The following is an 18,859-nucleotide window of genomic DNA, read 5'->3' as shown; positions in this document are numbered from 1 at the left end:
TGTCAGGAACGGGGTCTGCAGCTGTCTAAACAGGGGGACCATAGCTCAGAATGTTCTCCCTGAAAGCTGTGTATAGCACAGACTGGATGTGGGAACAATAAAAAGTTTACTTTAATAGTCCAGGCCAGAGTTTTCCAAAGTGTAGACAGGACCATCTTCATCAAAATCTCCCAAGGGCACTCAATAAAATTCAAACCCAGGGCCTTTCCGCTGCAGCCTACTAAATCCTAATGTTTCCAGCAGGGCCAAGCAATCTGTACCTGAGAAGGTGGAGTGGTAGCAAGTTCAGGGGAAGGTGGGGGGCTGCGTTTAGTACCTGTGGAGATGGAGGTGCCCACAGGACTTCCAGCCTGTGAGTAGATAGAAGAGTTTCAAGTTCACCAGTGGATGTCGATCAGATTCATAGTCAAGCCTTCCACGGCAGGAAGCACAGGGACTTGCACACAGTAGGTGCTAAATGTTTATTGAGTGAATTATGACTTTAGCTTAAAAGCCATTCACTGGATCACAAATTCTACCTCCTTACCAACTCTCTCCTAGTTGCCGAGGACGTGCATGTTTTTTCATGCTGGCTCTCAGCCCACAGAAGTGGGAAAAGCTTGGATTTCAGAGTCAGACAGACTTGGATTCTCACCTGGCTCCCCTTCTTCCCAGCTCTGTGGCCACAACTGACTCTCTCCTTGGAACCTTAGTTTTCTCATGTGCAAGTAATATACCCTGTCATTCATTCATTCATTAGGGCTCTCTTGCTCTCCTGGAGCTCACATCCTATGGGGGGGAATGGCAGTAAACAATAAACACAGTAAATAGGTTTATTATATCATATGTGAGAAGGTGGCTGGGCCTGAGTGGTAGTGGTAGTAGTGGTCAGGCAGGGGAAGTATCAGGAGTCACCACATAGTAGTGGTGAGAAGGAAGATTTGTGGAAAGGCTTGAGGGATGTGATGGAGTAGGCCAAGTGGATATCTGGAGAAGAGTGTTCCAGGCAGAAGGAACAGCAAGTGCTAAGGCCCTGAGGTAGAAGTGTGGCTGTCAGTATTTGAGAAATAGCAAGGAGGCAGTGTGGTTGGAGTGAAGTGAGTGAAGGGGAGACTGAAAGAAGAGGGCCTTGGGACTTCCCTGGTGGTCCAGTGGGTAAGACTCCACACTCACAATGCGGGGGGCCTGGGTTCGATCCCTGGTCGAGAAACTAGATCCCACATGCATTCTGCAGCTAAGAAGGTTGCATGCTGCAACTGAAGATCCCACATGCCACAACTAAACATGCTGCAACGGAGATCCTGCATGCTGCAACGGAGACCCGGCGCAGCCAAAATACATACATACATACATACATAAATATTAAAAAAAAGACTATTAAAGAAAAGGAAGAGGGCCTTGCAGGGCTGTGATGTTATATAACAAAGGAAATAAGGAAATGAACTCAGTTACAGAGTGCCAATAATGTGTAAGGAACTGAGCTTGACGTACGTCAGCCATTTAATCCTTGCACTAACCTTGAAGGCAGGTGTTCTGACCTCACCCACTTTTTTTACACATGAATAAACTGAGTGATATAAACAAAATATGACTCGCTCATGATGTACAGCTAGTAAGTGGACCAGAGGATCCTTCCCAAGCACCATACATTGTCTGCTATGTATCTGTCATAGCTAGAGCCATTCCATAAAATTCCCATTACTTTTAGCAAAAGGATTCAATGAGGGGGACTGAGGAGCAGACATGGCCTAAGCAAGGGGGATTACCACCCAGGCCCAGGCATCCTGAGACTGTTCTGGATCTGCAGGAAGAAGAGTCTGCAGATATATGGCCCCTCTGAGTCAAGAGCAATGTGGGCCTGCAATGGTTAAAAAATGAGGACTTGCTAGACTTCCCCAGTGGTCCATTGGTTAAGACTCCGTGCTTCCACTGTAGGGAGCATGGGCTCGATCCCTGGTCAATCCCTGGTCCAGGAAATTCCACATGCCGCATGGGGTGGCCAGGGGGGGGAAAAAAAAAGAGGACTTGCTAAAACAGGGTTACAAATATTGCAGCATATTTTAACTGATTACCTTCAACAAGATCATGCTTTTAACATGCAGAGGGACTTCCCTGGTGGCGCAGTGGTTAAGAATCCACCTGCCAATGCAGGGGACACGGGTTCGAGCCCTGGTCCGGGAAGATCCCACATGTTGCGGAGCAACTAAGCCCATGAGCCACAACTACTGAGCCCGTGTGCCACAACTACTGAAGCCCGCACGCCTAGAGCCCGTGCTCCGCAACAAGTGAAGCCACCGCAGTGAGAAGCCCGCACACTGCAAAGAAGAGTAGCCCCTGCTCACTGCAACTAGAGGAAGCCCTCACGCAGCAATGAAGACCCAAAGCAGCCAAAAATAAATAAAATAAAATAAATAATAAAATTTAAAAAACATGCAGAATACACAGCAGTATAATTTATATAAAATTATTAAATTCATAGCGTACCACAGGGGGAGTAGTCTGATGATGGGACCAGTTTCACAGATGTGAGGGACTTCTTTCTAGCCTGTGTTTCTGTGTCTGAATGTATAACTTCATGTGGCCCTAACACAGAAAGTCTACATTTGAGGCCCTCAGTACATGTAAATAAAGATAAAGATGGTAAATATATGTGGTACTTGCTGGCTGCTGCCCTGAGTTCTATATGTACATTGGCTAAGACCCTTAGAACAGCCCCATGAGATTGGCATTACTGTTTCCATGTGATGGGGGAAGAAACAGTGAATCAGGGAGGTTGACTGATTTACCCAAGGTCTTCTAACTAGTGAGTGGTGGTGTGGGGATCTGAACCTAGACAATCTGGCTAGATTCTTAGTCTTAATTCTTATGTTATACTGCCTGGTCTAGGCCGGACCTTGGCCACGGGCTGTCCCAGGTGGTTTGTCCCAAGGGCTCTTTCCTGGCACTGTCATGTTGATACAACCTTCTCCAGGCTGTGGAGGATCTTAGGGCTGCTATGTCCTGGTTCTCATGGGATCTGCTACCTCCAAGGCTGGCACCCAAGGACTGACTGAGGACCAGAATGAGGGAGAGTCAGAGAGTGAGGAGGATCAGAGTGCATGGGTGAATGTTGACCTCAAGACTGGAAAGGACTGGGAGTTCCATGATGGTCTAGTGGTTAGGATTTGACACTTTCACTGCCATGGCCTGGGTTCAATCCCTGGGAACTGAGATCCCACAAGCCACGTGGCATGGCAAAAAAAAAAAAAAAAAAAAAGAAGACTGGAAAGGACTGTAGGTCTCAGGGTTCTGGCCCATGTCACCTGCATAAATTCCCTCCACTAGCCCCACCTTTGCCTCCTTTTTTCTACACTGAACCTGTGGTGTTTTGAAAGAGCTCTGGATTAAGATGTTAGAAAACTGACTTAAGTCCTGGATCTGTTACCTAATAGCTGTGTGATCTTGGCCAAATGGCTTTATGTCTCTGAGTCATCAGTTTTTTCATCTGTGAAATGGAAATGAGAATAATAGCTACTATTTATTGAGCACCAGGACTTGGATCATTGATAAACCTGGGGCACTTGGTTGTAAAGTATAAAGGACCGAACCATGTGAGGCATATTGTCGTTGTTCTGATCCTTGTCCTAAATGCTTTTCCTCTCTTTGGTTATTTCCATTATAGCTGATGTTCTCCTTTCATCTGCTCCAGGTGACACAAGGCCCTTGGATTTCTCTGAAGGCTTTTCTAGGCTCTTCTGTCATCTCCCAAATGGCTGGACCTGTGCCAGGAGAATGTGAAGTACAGAGAATTCAGTTTAATGTCGGCACCTTCAGTCACAATCACATCACTCTAGTAGCGTTTGAATATACTTTTATGTTAAGGGAGAGCATATCTCATGAAAAGTATACAGATCATGAGTGCCCAATGAGTTATCACAGAACAACTACATCTGTGTAACCTTTGTAACCACCACCCAGTAAAGAAAGAGAACATTATCAGCACCCTAGAAGCCCTTGTTGTGTCCACTTTGTGCCCCCTCCTAACCACTGCCACCCCCTTCCTCCCCATGTCTATGTCTGTGTTGCCAAAGCCCATCACAAAGCCTTGTCAAGAGGCCCATAAATAGGTGCTAAACTGAACTAAGCCCTTTGACATCATTTATGATCTCAGGCTAGTCACTTGGACTTCCTCTGCCTTGATTCACTCTTCTGCAAAACAGGGGTGGCATTTCAGTAATCTCAATAACTCTCAACCCTAGTTGAGAATCACCTGGGGAAACTTTTGAAAAACTATCCATCTTGCTTGGGCACTACCCTGGAGGAAGTGGATACAAACCTCTGAAGGTCTCAGGCAATGGTAGTGTTTAAAAGCTTTCCAAGGATTCCAGTGTACGGTCAGGATCTCTCAAATCTTACAAATTTCAACCAACACTATATGTTCAAATCTCAGTTCCACTGCTGCTGTGGGTTGAATTGTGTCCGCCACAAAGATGTTGAAGTTCTAACCCCCAGCACCTGTGAATGTGGACTTATTTGGAAATAGGGTTATTGAAAATGATCAAGTTAAGATGAGGTCATTGGGGTGGGCCCCTAATCCAGTGTGACTGGAAACCTTATAAAAAGGGGAAATCTGGACCCAGAGACAGAGACACAGGGAGATCACCACGTGAAGACTGGAGTTATCAAGGAACACCAAAGATTGTTGGTAAACCACCAGAAGCTAGGAGAGACGCATGGAACAGATTCTTCCTCACAGCCCTCAGAAGGAACCAACTCTGCTGACACCTTGACTTCAGACTTCTAGCCTCCAGGATATGAGACAGTAAATTTCTGTTCTTTAAGCCACCCAGTTTGTGGTACTTTGTTACAGTAACCCTAGCAAACCGATATAACTATTTACATACTAGTTAAGGAACTCTCTTTACCTGTTTCCTCATCTGCAAAAGTGGAACCATAATAATTGTTCTATAGGCTGGGCTCCATTCTAAACACTTTACATAGATTATCTCATTTAGTCATCACATATACTATACTACAGCAGATCAGCAGATATAGGTACTCCCATTATCCCCACTTTTTCAGATGAGAAAACTGTGCAACAGAGAAGTTAAGTAATTTGCTCAAGATCACATGGTAACTAAATGTATAAGATAATAATACATCCTTCACAAGATTATTGGGGAGTCTCCAAGAGACTGTGGATGTGGATGTGGATATGAAGCCTCTTTGTAAATAGTAGAGCATTTTACTCATGTTAGTCAGAATCTCTGTAGATTCCAGACTTTTTTTTTTGCCATCCCTGACTCTCCCTCCTCTTTCGACGCGATACTTCCTTTCCTCGGCGACAGGGGTCGCTGCGTTGAGCGGGCGCTGACAGGTCCTTCTAGCTCGCTGCACCGGCTGCTCGCTGGTGCCTATAAGTGGCAGCGCCGGGCTTGGAGAGGCAGCAGTCCGCCGCCGCCGGGGCTGGGGCCGGGGCTGCAACTGGAAGTGGAGCTGGACGCGGAGGACCAGAAGCTGGGCCAGGGCGCAGCGCAGCACCGCGCCGGGGCCGCAAGGAGGGGCGTTTCGCTGCTGGCCCACCGCGAGCCGCCCTCAGCGCGCGCCAAGGCGCCCTCTCGCCAGGCCGCCTGCCTCCGCCTTCCGCCTCCCTCCATTTCCCCGGAATCTCAGCCCGGCGCGCCTGCACCCGGTCCTTCTTTGGGTGGGGAAACTCCCTGCCGCTTTCTGGCTTCACTTCCTTGCAGCCTGGGCTCTCAGCCCCCTCTCTTCTTCTCCTGGACTGGGTCTCACCCCCTTCGATCCCCTTCCTTTAGCTCAGGCTCCCTGCCCCTTACCTTAGCCGAGTCCCAGCTCATCAGTCACTTTCCGCAGCCGAGGGTCCCCACCCTCCCTTTTCCTTTTCCTTGCCTGGGATCCAACCCATCCTGTCCTTTCCTCTGTCCCTAGGGTGCAGTCTCTCCCCTCCCCCACCCCCTTTCCCAGGCCTGGAGTTCCAGACCTTTTTGGTCTTCTCTTACGGTCCTGAGTCCTTGTCCCTCTTCCCCAGTTTGGAGTTCTAGATCGTGAACCCAGCCTTCCTCCACTTCCAGAGGACTGCTTCCACAAAAACACATCTCTAAAACATGAACTTTGCTTAGAGACTCCCCCAGTCTCTCTTCCCCACTGCTGACCCCCTGCCACCTATGTCCCAGGTCTTACTCTCACTCTGCTAAGGGTCGAGGGTGGCAGCAGGATGCTTCTCTGGTCTGGTGTCTGTGGCCTCTCTCCGCCTCGAATCTTCCCTTCGCTGCTTGTGGCAGTAGCCTTGGTGGGGCTGCTACCCGTTCTTAGAAGCCATGGCCTCCAGCCCAGCCCTACTGCCAGCACCATCAGAGGCTCAGAGCCGCCACGGGAACGCTCCATTGGGGAGGTCACCACCGCCCCGCCGGAGCTCGCCCCCGAGAGCCGCCCTGTTAACCATTCCTTCACTGAACACAGCCTGAAATCTCGAAAGGTCTTTCCAGTCCTGGGCATCGACTACACACACGTGCGCACACCCTTCGAAATCTCCCTCTGGATCCTGCTGGCCTGCCTTATGAAGATAGGTAAGTGCAGTTCGCCCCCGACGCTTCCGCCGCCACCAAACTAATGAGCTTCTTGAACCATCCTTACCACTTGAGGCTGCCTAGGAATAAAGGTCTGGACTACTGCTGTAAAGTAGGCAGGCTCTATCCCATCATCGTGGTCCTTCTCAAACTGGAGCTCCGTGGCCTCTGTGGTCTGAGGCCTCCTAAGATGGGAGCCAGCGTTGTTCGTGGGAGAGAGCAGGACCAGAGGATGGGATGCTTCAGGTACTAGGTACCTTCAGCGCGGCTTCCAGGCCTGGCAAGTCTCCTCTGGCTGGGACAGACCCCGAGGGGAGCCAGGCACCCAGCTGCGTGAGACAGGAGTGTCTTCAGCAAGTGGCACAGTCCGCTCTGTCCACAGCGACCAGCGTAATTACATGCTTCATGGGAGGGTGTTCCAGGATGGAGGCTGTTTCTACTTGGTTTGTCTAAGGAGTTTGAGTGTAGTGGGGGACCTGTGTGCTGGAGACTTACAGGTGTGGTGGAAGATGAGGCATCCCCATATCCTCACCTTCCTTCATCCCCAGAGTGTTATCTGACAGCTTTGCCTGCCCAGGCTGGTCAGGAGCCCCTGAGTCAGTTTCCTGCCTGGGAATGCCATTCCTTATACAGTTTATGGGACGGGGGCCTTGGGAATTCCTGAAGTCTGGTTTGGGGGTGGAGGGAGAGTGGAGGAGGGTCAGGCTTGGTTTGGCCCCAGCTCATCTCCAGGTTGCACCCAGCTGTGTCTCAAGGTGCTGTCATGTTGGCCTGCCTGCTGCTCATCCAAGAGGGAGAGGGACAGGTGGAGGAGCTCAGCATGTTCTGAGCTGAAGAGACTTTGAAACGTTCTTTTTGGGAGAAGGAAGCAGAAAAGTTGTTCCCTTCCAGAGAATTATCACCCTGCTAGGCCCGAGCACTCTGTTCTGCTGGCTGATTGATGGAGCTCACCAGAGCCTGCATAGCCTAGAAGCCCCTTGAGGTGGTGTCCGGGGGGCAGGGGGTGGGGGGGTTTGAAAGCTGCCTTTGCTTTTCTAGCCCCCAGCTAGCTGTGGAAGGCACGGGGGCCTGGAACTCTGCTGGTTTGGGTTTGGAGAGTTTGTGACTCTTGGCAGGAAGCCTTGCAGCTTTCCCAAGGACGTGCAGGAGCTCAGTGGCGATGCCAGGCTGGTATGAGGCAGGCTCTGGGACATGCTGCAGGAGGGCACTCGTGCTTCTGTTTTGATCCAGGAGCTGGCTTCCTGATACGGGGCTTTGGTGCTGTGACAGTAGCAGGCCTGCCCATGGAGCTGGGCCACCAGCACCTATCCCCTGATGGCAGCCAGCTTCCCGGAAAAAAATCAAGGCCTGGGCAAGGGGAGCCATGTGTACTGATTCTGACAAATACATGACCTTGAACAAGCCGGGGCCTTTTTCTGCAGGTCTCGCCCACCTGTGAAACTGGCAAGCGTCTCAATTGAATCGTGAAACCCTGTGTCTTAATTTGTTGGTGAGAAGCTGAAGTGACTGATGTGTCATTTGCCTGTGTGAGACCAGGAAGAGGCCTCATAAGCACTATTTATACATTGCCCTCCTCTTTCCAACCCCCTCACCTGGCCTTGTGTTAGGGCGTTCGAGGCTAGTGCACACACTGTGGGTCTCAGTGCCTTCTGGTGGGTCGACAGCCTGACCACGAAGACCCTACTCTGGATAGTCAGGAGTTTGTCTCTGCAGGCCTGATTACCTCTAATCCTGATGGGGTCAGGCTTGGCCTGCTTTGTCCCCGCCAGAACTGTGCCCGGGACCCTGGGCAGCTGGCAGAGGTGGTACCATGACAAGGGTATCAGTCTAGAAGTTAGGAAACTTGGCCTCTTATACCACCTCCCTCTGTGACCTTGGGCCAGTCATGCCTCTCCACTTGTCAGTTGATCTTTGTGGCCTCTTGCAGGTCTGACATTTCTGCCATTCCACTGACTTGGGTAACCCTGGCAAGTCACTCACCCTTGGGCCACAGTTTTCTCATCGTAAAGTGAGGAGGCTGGATATGATCTCCGAGGGCATGTGTAGTTCCAAGAGACTGTGTCTCTGGCTTGATAGGGCAATTTTCTGCCTCTGAAAACAGGAGTGCCCTAGCATCTGGCCATCCTGGGAAGAGGGTAGAGAGAAAGATGGCCAAAAGATCTTAAGGGTCCCAGTTCAGGTGGCAAAAAGTGAAAGCCCATTTTTCCCTTTACCTTGCAGTGTTTTTGTTTTGTTTTGTTTTTTTGTTTTGGCTGCGCCGCCTGCGGGACCTCAGTTCCCCAACCAGGGATTGAACCTGGGCTGCGGCAGTTGAAAGCCCCGAATCCTAACCACTAGGCCACTGGGGAGCTTCCCCTTTGCAGTGTTGGATTGAGGTTGGCACCACTCTGCCACACACCCTCTCTGAGCCTCAGTTTCCTCAAATATAAAAAGGGGGAAACAATGGTATCTAGCTATAATGCTGCTGGCGTGATGATGACATAAATCAATGCACGTAAAGCTGGCTTTGTACCTATAGGAAGCACTCAGTGAGTTGCAGCTGCTCCTGTTGGTATTTTAACCACCTAAGGTAAATGCATCCCTGCCTCAGCCCCTCCTACAGTCTTCCTCTGAGGCTGGAGGATTACAAATCTCTCAACCTAGGCTGCCACCAGCAGTCCCTCCCTAAGGTTTCAGGAAGGACTGAAAGTCAGTCCTACTGACTTTGTTCTTCCTTCCCTTAAGCTGCCTCCAGAGCAGGTCCTGTGGGGAGGGGACATGGCACCAACCGACTTGGGGGATGGGGTGTGTGCCGAGGCCATGCTCCCTCTGTACTATCAGTTACCCAGGAGCCTAGGAGTTCATTTTGGGGTCTTATCTATTCTCTCAGACCCCAGCATGGGTAGGAGCCATGTTGGAGGCCTCATTCTGTCATCTGGGGCAGCTGCTTCCCTTGCAAGTTACCCCTCCTTTAAAAATAGAAGGTGCTGTGTGCAGTTCTCACCCCTGTCCTAATCGTTGAGCAGAGCCTCATGTAGATACTGTCGGAGATGTGTGTGGGAAGGGTGGGGTTAGAGCTGAAGTTCTAGAGTAGATGCTAATGGATTCTTTTCTAAGTGACTCAGTGGGTCACATTAGGCAAGTCACTTCCGGTCTCTGGGCCTTTTTTCTCTCTCTGACAGCCAGGGATTCTTGCCTTTTCCTTGGTGAGGAGGGGCTCGTGACGTGAGTTGAGGTTAGACTATTGGGAGAACTCTGAGAATGACTCCAAGCCTTAGGTAGGCCCATTCCCCTCCCCCACCTCCGCCTCCCATTGTGGTTTGGACCCTGCATGAATTCCGCCTTGTCTCTGTTTACCTGGCTCCCAGTCCAGTGCCTGTTTCAAGGGAGAACCTCACTGTAACCCAGCTCACCACTGGCACCCCGTGCGTTTGTTTACGCATATCCCGGATCCGGAACTCCTGGCAGCCTATGAAGCAGGTATTCATCAGAGACCAAAAAACCTTCCTTTGTCCCTTCACATCTTATAGCTTTTTCTGGTTTTGGTGTTTGCAAGGAGTGTTCTGGCATTTCCTCCTTAGAGCAAGCCCGTGAGGAGGGGAGATGGGGATCATTATTGCCCACTTCACGTGCGTGGATATCAGTCCCAGCAACTGGTTTCCTGTGTAAGACTAGAACTTCCCTCTCTCCCTTCTCAGAAGGAGAGAGGAACAACTTAAAGGTCACCTTGAAACTGTCTCTAGAAGCCCAGATGGAACTCTCCAAAAAGAAAAAGGTGACCTTTTCCTCTTTGGGAAAACAGCTGAGTGACTTCAGGATAGTGGGAGGGGAGGTCATCTGGGGACTGGGAAGAAGCTTCAGGTAGGACATGTGTGTCCTGAGGCTCCAGGACACTTAGAGGGCCTCTGTTGGTCATATCGCCTGGACTTCCTTCACCTGAACACCCATGAGGTGCACCCTGCCTCTCCTTCCCGCCCCACCTAGCCCCTCCAGCTCAGGTGGGAAGGACAGATGTTGTCACAAAAGCCTGGGCTCTGCCCCTGCCCCTCGGTACCTGTGTGACCAGGCCCCTGGTTTCTCTGAACCTGACTTGCCTCATCGGGAAGGTAAGGATGCCATCTCTACCTTCCAGGATCGATGTAGAGACCAAACGTGGGAATGCTAGCGCAGAGCCCAACGTGCTGCGGCAGCTTTCAGGGCCTGTTCAGATTCCTCCACTTTGGGCGGTCTTCCCAGCCCACTCCAGCCCACAGCCGTTGCTTTCATTTCTCCCCTAAAACCGTATCCCTTATTGTTTATCCACAACTTTGGCATTAGGCCTAGCCTGCCCTGTGACATCTCTTCTGTTGGGGGGGGGGGGGTTGTGTGTTTTAGTAAGAATTACCATTTATTGAGTATCTACAGAGTGGTGTCAGGCACTTTATAAAAGTAATCTCATTTGATTCCTACTATCATCCTATGAGATAAAGGCTCTCTGTCTCACGGATGAGGAAACAGCCCAAAGGGGTTATCTGTTGTGATGCTGCATTGCCATTTATCTTCTGTTTGCGCCTTGGCACAGTCTCCTCTCAGGGTGCAGCTGCATCTCCTGCCCCTCACGTCCTCCTCAGCAGATGCCCTTGCCCCTGCACGGGGTGGGTGCCCAGCTCACTGCACCTGCCTTCCTGGATTTTAGGACTCCCTCTGGGGGCTGACACTTGTTGATGGTGGAAGCCCTCTCCCTGCCCTGAGAAAGCTGTAGGGGTTCTGTGCCGGCTTTGGGCCCATCCTCTGTCCCTGTGAGTCCATATATGTGTACCTGAATCCCGCAGCCAGGCTGGGCCTATCCCTTATCCTCTGCTAGTGACCCTGCCTGCCGTCTCTTTGCTCTCTCAGTGGTCTGACTGAGCTTGTTTCTTCCCTGCTTGGGCAGGGGAATGCCACTTAAAGAGTAGTTTCCTTTGCCCAGCAGGGGATGGCTAACCCTGTGATTACCATCTCCTGCTTCTGGGCTGGAAGGGTACTGGGCTGCTTTTGGTTACCCTTGGGGCCCAGCAGGATCCCCTGAGAGGCAGCCTCTGTGCTGGAAGCAGATGGCACAACTCTCTTTAGCCCTGTAAGGCAAGTGGAGTTTAGTAGTAATTCTCATTAGTATTGTAACTTGTTTCCAAAGCACTTGCGTGTACAGTATTTAATTCCGATCTTCTCAATGGTCCTGTGGGTTAGAATAGCAGGTGGTATTGATGTAACCATTTTACATCTAAGGAAACCGAGCCCCAGGTTGTGACCTGCCTGAGGTCACTTAGCAAGTAAGTGGCAAAGGACACAATCCCTGGATTTCTAACCCAAGGCCGTGTCCTCTTTCCTGCCTGGCCAGGTCGTTGTGAAGATCAAGGGCGACCAGAGGTTCCAAGGGTCTTTAACTAGAGTAAATGACCAGGCACATCCACGTTGGTAACTTGAGTGGTTGACAGGAGAGACACTGTTTCCTCCTGGAGGAGCGAGGGGCTAAAGGAGCATGGTGGTTTGGGTTGGTCTGGAGCCCAGGCCAGCTTAACTCCAAGTTCTTAACCCCTCAAGCATGCCTGTATTTGTATGAAGAAAGTGTGTGAGAGTGTGAAGGCTGACTCAGCCTTGGGACCTGTCATTCTCACAGTCTGTGGAGCAGCAGACTTTTGAAATGGAAACTTTTCCTTTCCCTTGATGTGTTGTAGGCCCTCCGGGAGGAGAAAGGAGAGGCAGAGAAGTGAATTACAACAGAACACATGCTGAATGGGGCAGGAGAGGGAAGGGGTCAAGAGACCCTGAGATATGGTATGGTGCTAGGTTTTTGCTGCCTAGCTGTGTGACCTTAGGCAAGGCACTACTTCTCTGAGCCCTCGTTTCCTAATTTGTAATATTTATGTTAAATATTTGTTAACTATATTAGCTGTCACTTATTCAGCTCCTGTTTCAGAGGCTGTGTCAGGTACTCGCACAGCTAGAAAACAGTGGGGTTGCAGCCCAGATCTGTCTGACTTTGGAGCTCTTGTTCTTTTCATCATCATGCCCTGATTCCCTTTCGGTTCAAAAGTTTTATTTTTCCCAAGATCATTTTGAACAGGGAAGGATTAAAGGCATTTCAAGTCTTGGCTGCTCTCTGTGGATCATTTCTTGGGTTGGGGGGGAAAACAGTGACCCCCCCCCCCCACTCCAAGTCTTACCGTGAAGCAAATAGCCCTTCTCAGAGGTGGTGGCATTCAGAAACACAGGAGGGACAGGGCATTGGAGCTCAGTAGCCCTGGGCTCCCTTCGGGAATGCCAGCCTGTCCACAGCTGGCGGGCCTGCCTCCCTCCCTCCCTCCCTCCTCCTGTCACCCTCCCCCACCTGCCCCGCCTTTCCTTCCGTGGTGGGGAGAGAAGGCTCACTAAGCAAACCCAGGACCTGGGTTATTCCTGAGTCATGCATTGCCTGTGTGGACCTCCTGCTGCAGCACTCGCTCCCCCTGTAAACGTCTGAGTCAGACACGTCTCCCCAAGATTGTCTGCACACACTGCGCTGGGCCCAACCATCTCTTTAGATGCCAACAAACATCAACTGGTACTTAAGGCAGGCCGTGATTATATGTGGGTTTTTTTTTTTTTTTTTTTTTCAGTACACAGGCCTCTCACTGTCGTGGCCTCTCCCGTTGTGGAGCACAGGCTCCGGACGCGCAGGCTCAGCGGCCATGGCTCACGGGCCCAGCCGCTCCGCGGCATGTGGGATCTTCCCGGACCGGGGCACGAACCCGTGTCCCCTGCATCGGCAGGCGGACTCTCAACCACTGCGCCACCAGGGAAGCCCTATGTGGGTATTTTTAATCTTACAGGCTAATCTAATTTTAACTGAACTAAGTTTTGAGTTGGGCCGGGATCAGTGGGCTGCCCCCCTTCCCTGGAATCATGCTGACTTCATTTCCTTCCCCTGAAAGCTCTTTCAACATGCGGGGCCAGTTTTGGGGTCTGTTAGGTCATACATGACCCCTGAGTTCTGACACTGACTTGCTGAGAACCTGGAGTTTCCCCAAATTACCCAGGCAAGTTCTTTCCTGAAAACATATAGCCTTAAGCAGCTCTGAGTGAGATTCAGGATGAGAATTCCTATTCCTTCCCGAGTCCCCTTCCCAGTCCCTTGGGGGACACTTACCCCTAAGCCCAAACTGGCCCTTCCACAGCGCTGGGCCTATCTGAGACCAGGCCACTGAAAAGCAGAGAGGTGGCATCACAGCTGTGTCAGGCAGAATCTATGAGCTCACCAAAATAATAAGTAGCTAACACTTACGTAGCACTTGCTGTGTGCCAGGCAGACTCACAGAGGCTCTGGCTTTGGGCTGGCCAGCTAGGACTGAGAGCAGCTAATCAATTCATCTGTCCGAGGTGGGGTCGTAGAGGCAGGTCAGCTGAAACCAGCCAGCGGGCTCTGAGCTTGTGGCACATCGGGGAACCAAGGAGAGTGAGACCCAGGCCTGGCTCACCAGGAGCTTCCAGTCTGTTTGGAGAAAATGGTCCATCTGTGCTGAGGTCTCGGCAGACTCCTGGCAGAGGCAGAGTTCAGAGGGAACAAGCAGTCCCCGAGGGCACAGGTGGTTAGGGAAGGCTTCTCGGAAGAGGTGGAATTCGAGCCAGTCTTGAAGATGGAGAGGAATTAGGCAAGCAGGCAGGACAGGGAGAGCTGTTCTTAGGACAGGACTCCTACAAGAATGGAAGCCCCTTGAGTGCAGAGCCTTTGTTTGCTTTCTTCTCTGTGCCTGGCACAGGGGGAGGGCTCCTAAATACTTGGGGGACAAATAAGTGCATGACTGACTTCTGTGTAGAGATAGTGTCCACACGAAGCCTTTGAGGAAGACAAGAAACCAGCTTGACACAGAGTGATGCTCTCGGCGTCAGCCAGCACCTGTGTAAGTGCTGCTGCCACAGCCGCCTTCCTCCCCCTCTGCCTCCCTCGGCCTGGCTCTAATGGAGGGTCTTCTAGGGCATCCTCTCTGGGCTGGCTGGGGTCTCTCTGGGAAAGTCTGCATCTGTTTGGTTTACCCTCAATTTGTATAAGTAAAAGCAAGATACCAGAGCTTCGTCAGGGAACTGCCGAGAGCCCTAATTGAATTAAGCTTTTCCTAGGAAGATTCATCGAGTCATCAACTGCACTGTGACTGTGAATTAATGAGACCAGTGCCGTAAACCATGCAAAAAGGCAGTCTTGCAAATTTATAGCTGTACCTAGACACGTTGACTTATGTCTTCTCTTTGTTTTTGTGTGTGTGTTGGGAGTGGGCTGGGGCCAGAATCTCCTTTCTGTGGCAGGTTTATTTTTATAATATGAATAAATAAAACAAGTTCAACAGTAGAGAGGGGTATTAAGGTAAAAAGTAAAAGTTTTCCTCCTCACTTCTCTGACTATCTCCACTGTCGTACTCCCCAGAGGTTACCACTGTTAACTTTCTCCTGCATCTTTTCAGAAATTTTCTGTGCATATATGAGTGTGAGAGTGTGAGGGCAGATTTTAGTTTTTAATCTTTTTTTTTTTTTTTTTTGTGGCTGCGAGGCTTGCAGGATCTTAGTTCCCTGACCAGGGATTGAACCCATGCCCTCAGCAGTGAAGGCGTGGAGTCCTAACCACTGGTTCTCCAGGGAATTCCGGATTTTGTTGTTTTTTGTTTTTTAATCCTAACATCTTTATTGGAGTATAATTTACAATGGTGTGTTAGTTTCTGCTTTATAACAAAGTGAATCAGCTATACATATACATATATCCCCATATCCCCTCCCTCTGTGTCTCCCTCCCACCCTCCCTATCCCACCCCTCTAGGTGGTCACAAAGCACTGAGCTGATCTCCTTGTGCTATGTGGCTTCTTCCCACTAGCTATCTATTTCACATTTGTAAGTATGTAAGTCCATGCCACTCTCTCACTTCATCCCAGCTTACCCTTCCCCCTCTCCGTGTCCTCAAGTCCATTTTCTACGTCTGCATCTTTATTGCTGTCCTGCCCCTAGGTTCGTGAGAACCTTTTTTTTTTTTTTTAGATTTTATATATATGTGTTAGCATATGGTATTTTTCTCTTTCTGACTTACTTCACTCTGTATGACAGACTCTAGGTCCATCCACCTCCCTACAAATAACTCAATTTCGTTTCTTTTTATGGCTGAGTAATATTCCATTGTATATATGTACCACATCTTCTTTATCCATTCATCAGTTGATGGACACCTAGGTTGCTTCCATGTCCTGGCTATTGTAACCGGATTTAGTTTATATAAAGCCACTTGTGTAAGGAAAAGAGCTCCAGGCTGGGAATCAGGGACCTGGATCCTAGTCCTAGCTCTGCCTCTTTCTTGAATATTGTCATTTTGCCTCCCCGGGTCTTAGTTTCCCTGTCTGTTGATTTCAGTTGTTGAAAGGCTCTCCAGGACTTTACAGCAGGAAAGGCAGTGGTCCCAGAGGAGCCCCTCCTCTGGTGAGGCCTGGGCAGCCTGAGGCCCTCAGAAGGAGATCTCCACAGCCCCATCCTTTGGGGGAATGGGCCACTGCTATCATGAGCACTGGCTTCAAAGCACAGAATTCTCAAGTTCATGGTAATGGTCATCTCCAACTCTAGCTCAGGGTTATGGGGTTAAATGAATGGGTCGGCAGAGAGCCAGCTCACTTGCAGGGGAAGTAAGACAACACACAGGGGAGAAAGCACAGGTGGGAAGTTGTGTGGCTCTGGCTAGGATGCAGAGGGGCTCAGAGAGGAGGGGGAGAGACAAGGGAAGGCTCCCTGAAGGAGGTGATCTTGAGCAGTGGGCCAGGTGGAGAAGAGGAACATCTCTCAGGGGGACTTGCTGTTAGAAGGGATCCTGGCTTAGGTGGGAGAATGGACTTGGGGACCTGCTGTTCTTCTAGGATCTAGATCTAGGTTTCTGAGATTCTTTCTGAGTTCTTTTTTTTTTTTTTTTTTTTTTTTTTTTTGCACTACGTGGGCCTCTCACTGTTGTGGCCTCTCCCATTGCAGAGCATAGGCTCAGCGAGCCGGCTCCGCGGCATGTGGGATCTTCCCGGACCGGGGCACGAACCCGTGTCCCCTGCATCGGCAGGCAGACTCTCAACCACTGCGCCACCAGGGAAGCCCTCTTTCTGAGTTCTTGATGGAGTTCAGGGGACCCATGGACCATCCTCCTCCAAATATCTGCAGACATTTGTGTGTTTGTATCAGAGGAAGAAAGCCCATAGTAGCCATAGATTCTCAGCAGGATTTGTGCCCCCACCCCCCGGCCAAAGGTTAAGAGCTTTGGCCCTTGTCCTGTGGGAATCTGAAGAAGGGTAAAGGGCTTTCCTTGGACGAAGTGGTACTTACCTCTGGGATGAGAGGGGTTTGCCCGGGGAACTGCAGAACTCCTTCTAGGCAAGGGGAATGAATCCAGTCAGAATGAACAAGCTGTGTCCCAGGAGAAGAGGAGGGAAGATGATTCTGTAAAGCAGAGAAAAACTTTTCCGGATTGGGGATCAAAGCAGATGAAGCAGGCTTCCCCTGCCCAGTGTAGACAGGGCAAGTACTGGGTTCATTCTGCCCCCTGGTTCTGGTGGGTTTCCAAGGTGAGCTCAGCTGACACCCTGGGAGGTAACTCAGTCCTCCTGCCCTTTTTCCTAAAGTGGCCAGGGCCCAGACCGTCCTCTGAGACTCTGTTACGGGAAGCAGCTACCTTGGAGGCAGCAGAAACAAGGCATTGCCTTTTAAGGGGACAGGCTTTGAGGGCACAATACTAGGCAGCCCCGATTGGCCTCTGCTGTTTCTTGGATTGAGGACCCCCATCTCCTGCTCTGACTCTGTTTCCGGGAGTGAAAGTAGACAATATTATTCTACCTGTAGAATATTAGAGGTAGAAAGAACCTTATCATAGCCTGTGGCCCCAGGGCCCAAAGGAGAGATGGAGATGTTTTGATCGAGTCCTCTCATCTCCCCATTAAGGCCAAGAGAGGATGCACCCATATTCACAAGTGAATTAACGGCAGGGCAGGGAGGGCTTTCCCTGCTCTGTTAACTAACTCAGGGGTCTCTAGGCAGTAAGAGCTGGACCAAGAGGAGGGACTGTGGTCTTTGGCCTTGATGTTGGTATCTAAGCATTGGTACCTCTCTAGTGGGCCCTAAAAGCCTAAGGAATGGCAGCTTCGTGCTGGACTGTGCATCAGAAGAGCTGTTCCTGGCCGAGAAGCCACTTGGCTTTGGTCATACAGGTCTTTGCAGGAGAACCAAGTGCAAGCCTTGGGACCCAGAAGCTTCTGCCCTCACCCATCAAATTCTTCAGGCTTTTGTACTCCTTCACAAGCCAATATTGAGCCTGGGTGCTCTGCTTTTTATAGCATCTTTGCCCTCAAACCAGGGAATGAGATCTTATCTCCTGGGGCCAGGGCCCACAGGAATCTGGATGCCGTACCAGGTAGGCAGGATGCCAGTGTGGAGGCAGGGCCAGCTCACCTCACTGAGCCCAGCCCAAGACTCAGATTACAGCTCAGTGGGGGAGGGGAGCTGGCACCCTACCACACCCTTCTGGGCCTGCCTGGCTGGTGGAACAAACAAAGATGCCCAACAACTGCTTCTCTCAAGGAGCTCAAGGACTGGTCTGAGAAGTTCAGTATAGTTGCAGGGGAGTCAGGCAGTAGAAAGTGGGTGCGAGTCGAGGTGAAGATGGAAGTTTTTGAGGGTTTAGAGAAGGCAGAAAGACCTTCCTGCTTGGGAGGATCAGGGAGGCTTTATGGAGGTGACTGGTGAACTAGGTCTTAAAGAATAGGTAGGATTTAGATGAGATGCTCGAGTGAAACAGGGCTCACTGGGCACAGCCAGAAGCTTCTACTTGAGGCAGGACGTTTGGATTGCAGAGGAGTGTCCCAGAGCAGTTTCCTTTGGAAACATGGTGGTTAGGAACACAGGCTTTGCAACTTGACAGACCTGGGTTCAAATCTAAGCTCTACCACTGTAGCACCTTGACTATGGGCAAGTCATTTTACCCTGTTTGTGTCTCATTTTGATCACCCCCAGCATGGGGTAACACCTGGCAGGGATGTTGGGAGGACTCAGGGAGAGCACCCTTGTAAGATACATGGCACAGGCTTGACACATTCTGAACATATGATAAATGGTGGCACTTAGGAGTCCTTCTAGTATCAGGAGGAGGAGAAATACCAGCTTGTTTTCTGTGAGTCTTGAATCTCCCAGCAACTGAAAAATCACTCAGCAAGATTTACTGATGCCCTGCTGGGCATCCAGAGCTGTGCTAAACACAGGGGGCAGGTGGCTCCAGGTAAATAAAATTTATTATTATTATTTTTTTAAAATAAATTTATTTTATTTATTTATTTTGGCTGTG

The 18,859-nt window shown here is 50.4% G+C and overlaps 1 protein-coding gene and 1 long non-coding RNA gene across 6 annotated transcripts in view; one reads left to right on the top strand and one right to left on the bottom strand.

The window, feature by feature from the left end:
* Positions 1 to 3,477: 3,477 nt before the first annotated feature.
* LOC137218361 (uncharacterized) lies at positions 3,478 to 17,146 on the bottom strand. 5 transcript variants are annotated; one of them, XR_010940679.1, is made up of 5 exons: positions 16,852 to 17,146; positions 13,804 to 14,213; positions 13,669 to 13,722; positions 4,295 to 4,473; positions 3,478 to 3,737 (listed from the first exon to the last, which is right to left on the bottom strand). It is a non-coding gene; the product is annotated as an uncharacterized lncRNA (long non-coding RNA). The 5 variants fall into 5 exon arrangements; XR_010940677.1 differs by lacking the exon at positions 13,669 to 13,722 and having other exon boundaries at positions 4,295 to 4,486; positions 16,852 to 17,144; XR_010940678.1 differs by lacking the exon at positions 13,669 to 13,722 and having other exon boundaries at positions 16,852 to 17,144.
* SLC9A1 (solute carrier family 9 member A1) overlaps positions 5,388 to 18,859 on the top strand; it is a 49,599-nt gene continuing 36,127 nt past the window's right edge. The window contains exon 1 of the mRNA XM_067724982.1: positions 5,388 to 6,545. Coding sequence (XP_067581083.1) covers positions 6,194 to 6,545 — 352 coding nt within the window. The 5' untranslated portion in view covers positions 5,388 to 6,193. The remainder of the gene's footprint in view (positions 6,546 to 18,859) is intronic.

The sequence above is a fragment of the Pseudorca crassidens genome, chromosome 2 (assembly GCF_039906515.1).
Source record: "Pseudorca crassidens isolate mPseCra1 chromosome 2, mPseCra1.hap1, whole genome shotgun sequence".
Lineage (NCBI taxonomy): Eukaryota > Metazoa > Chordata > Mammalia > Artiodactyla > Delphinidae > Pseudorca > Pseudorca crassidens.
This window is presented reverse-complemented; position numbering and strand designations above follow the sequence as displayed.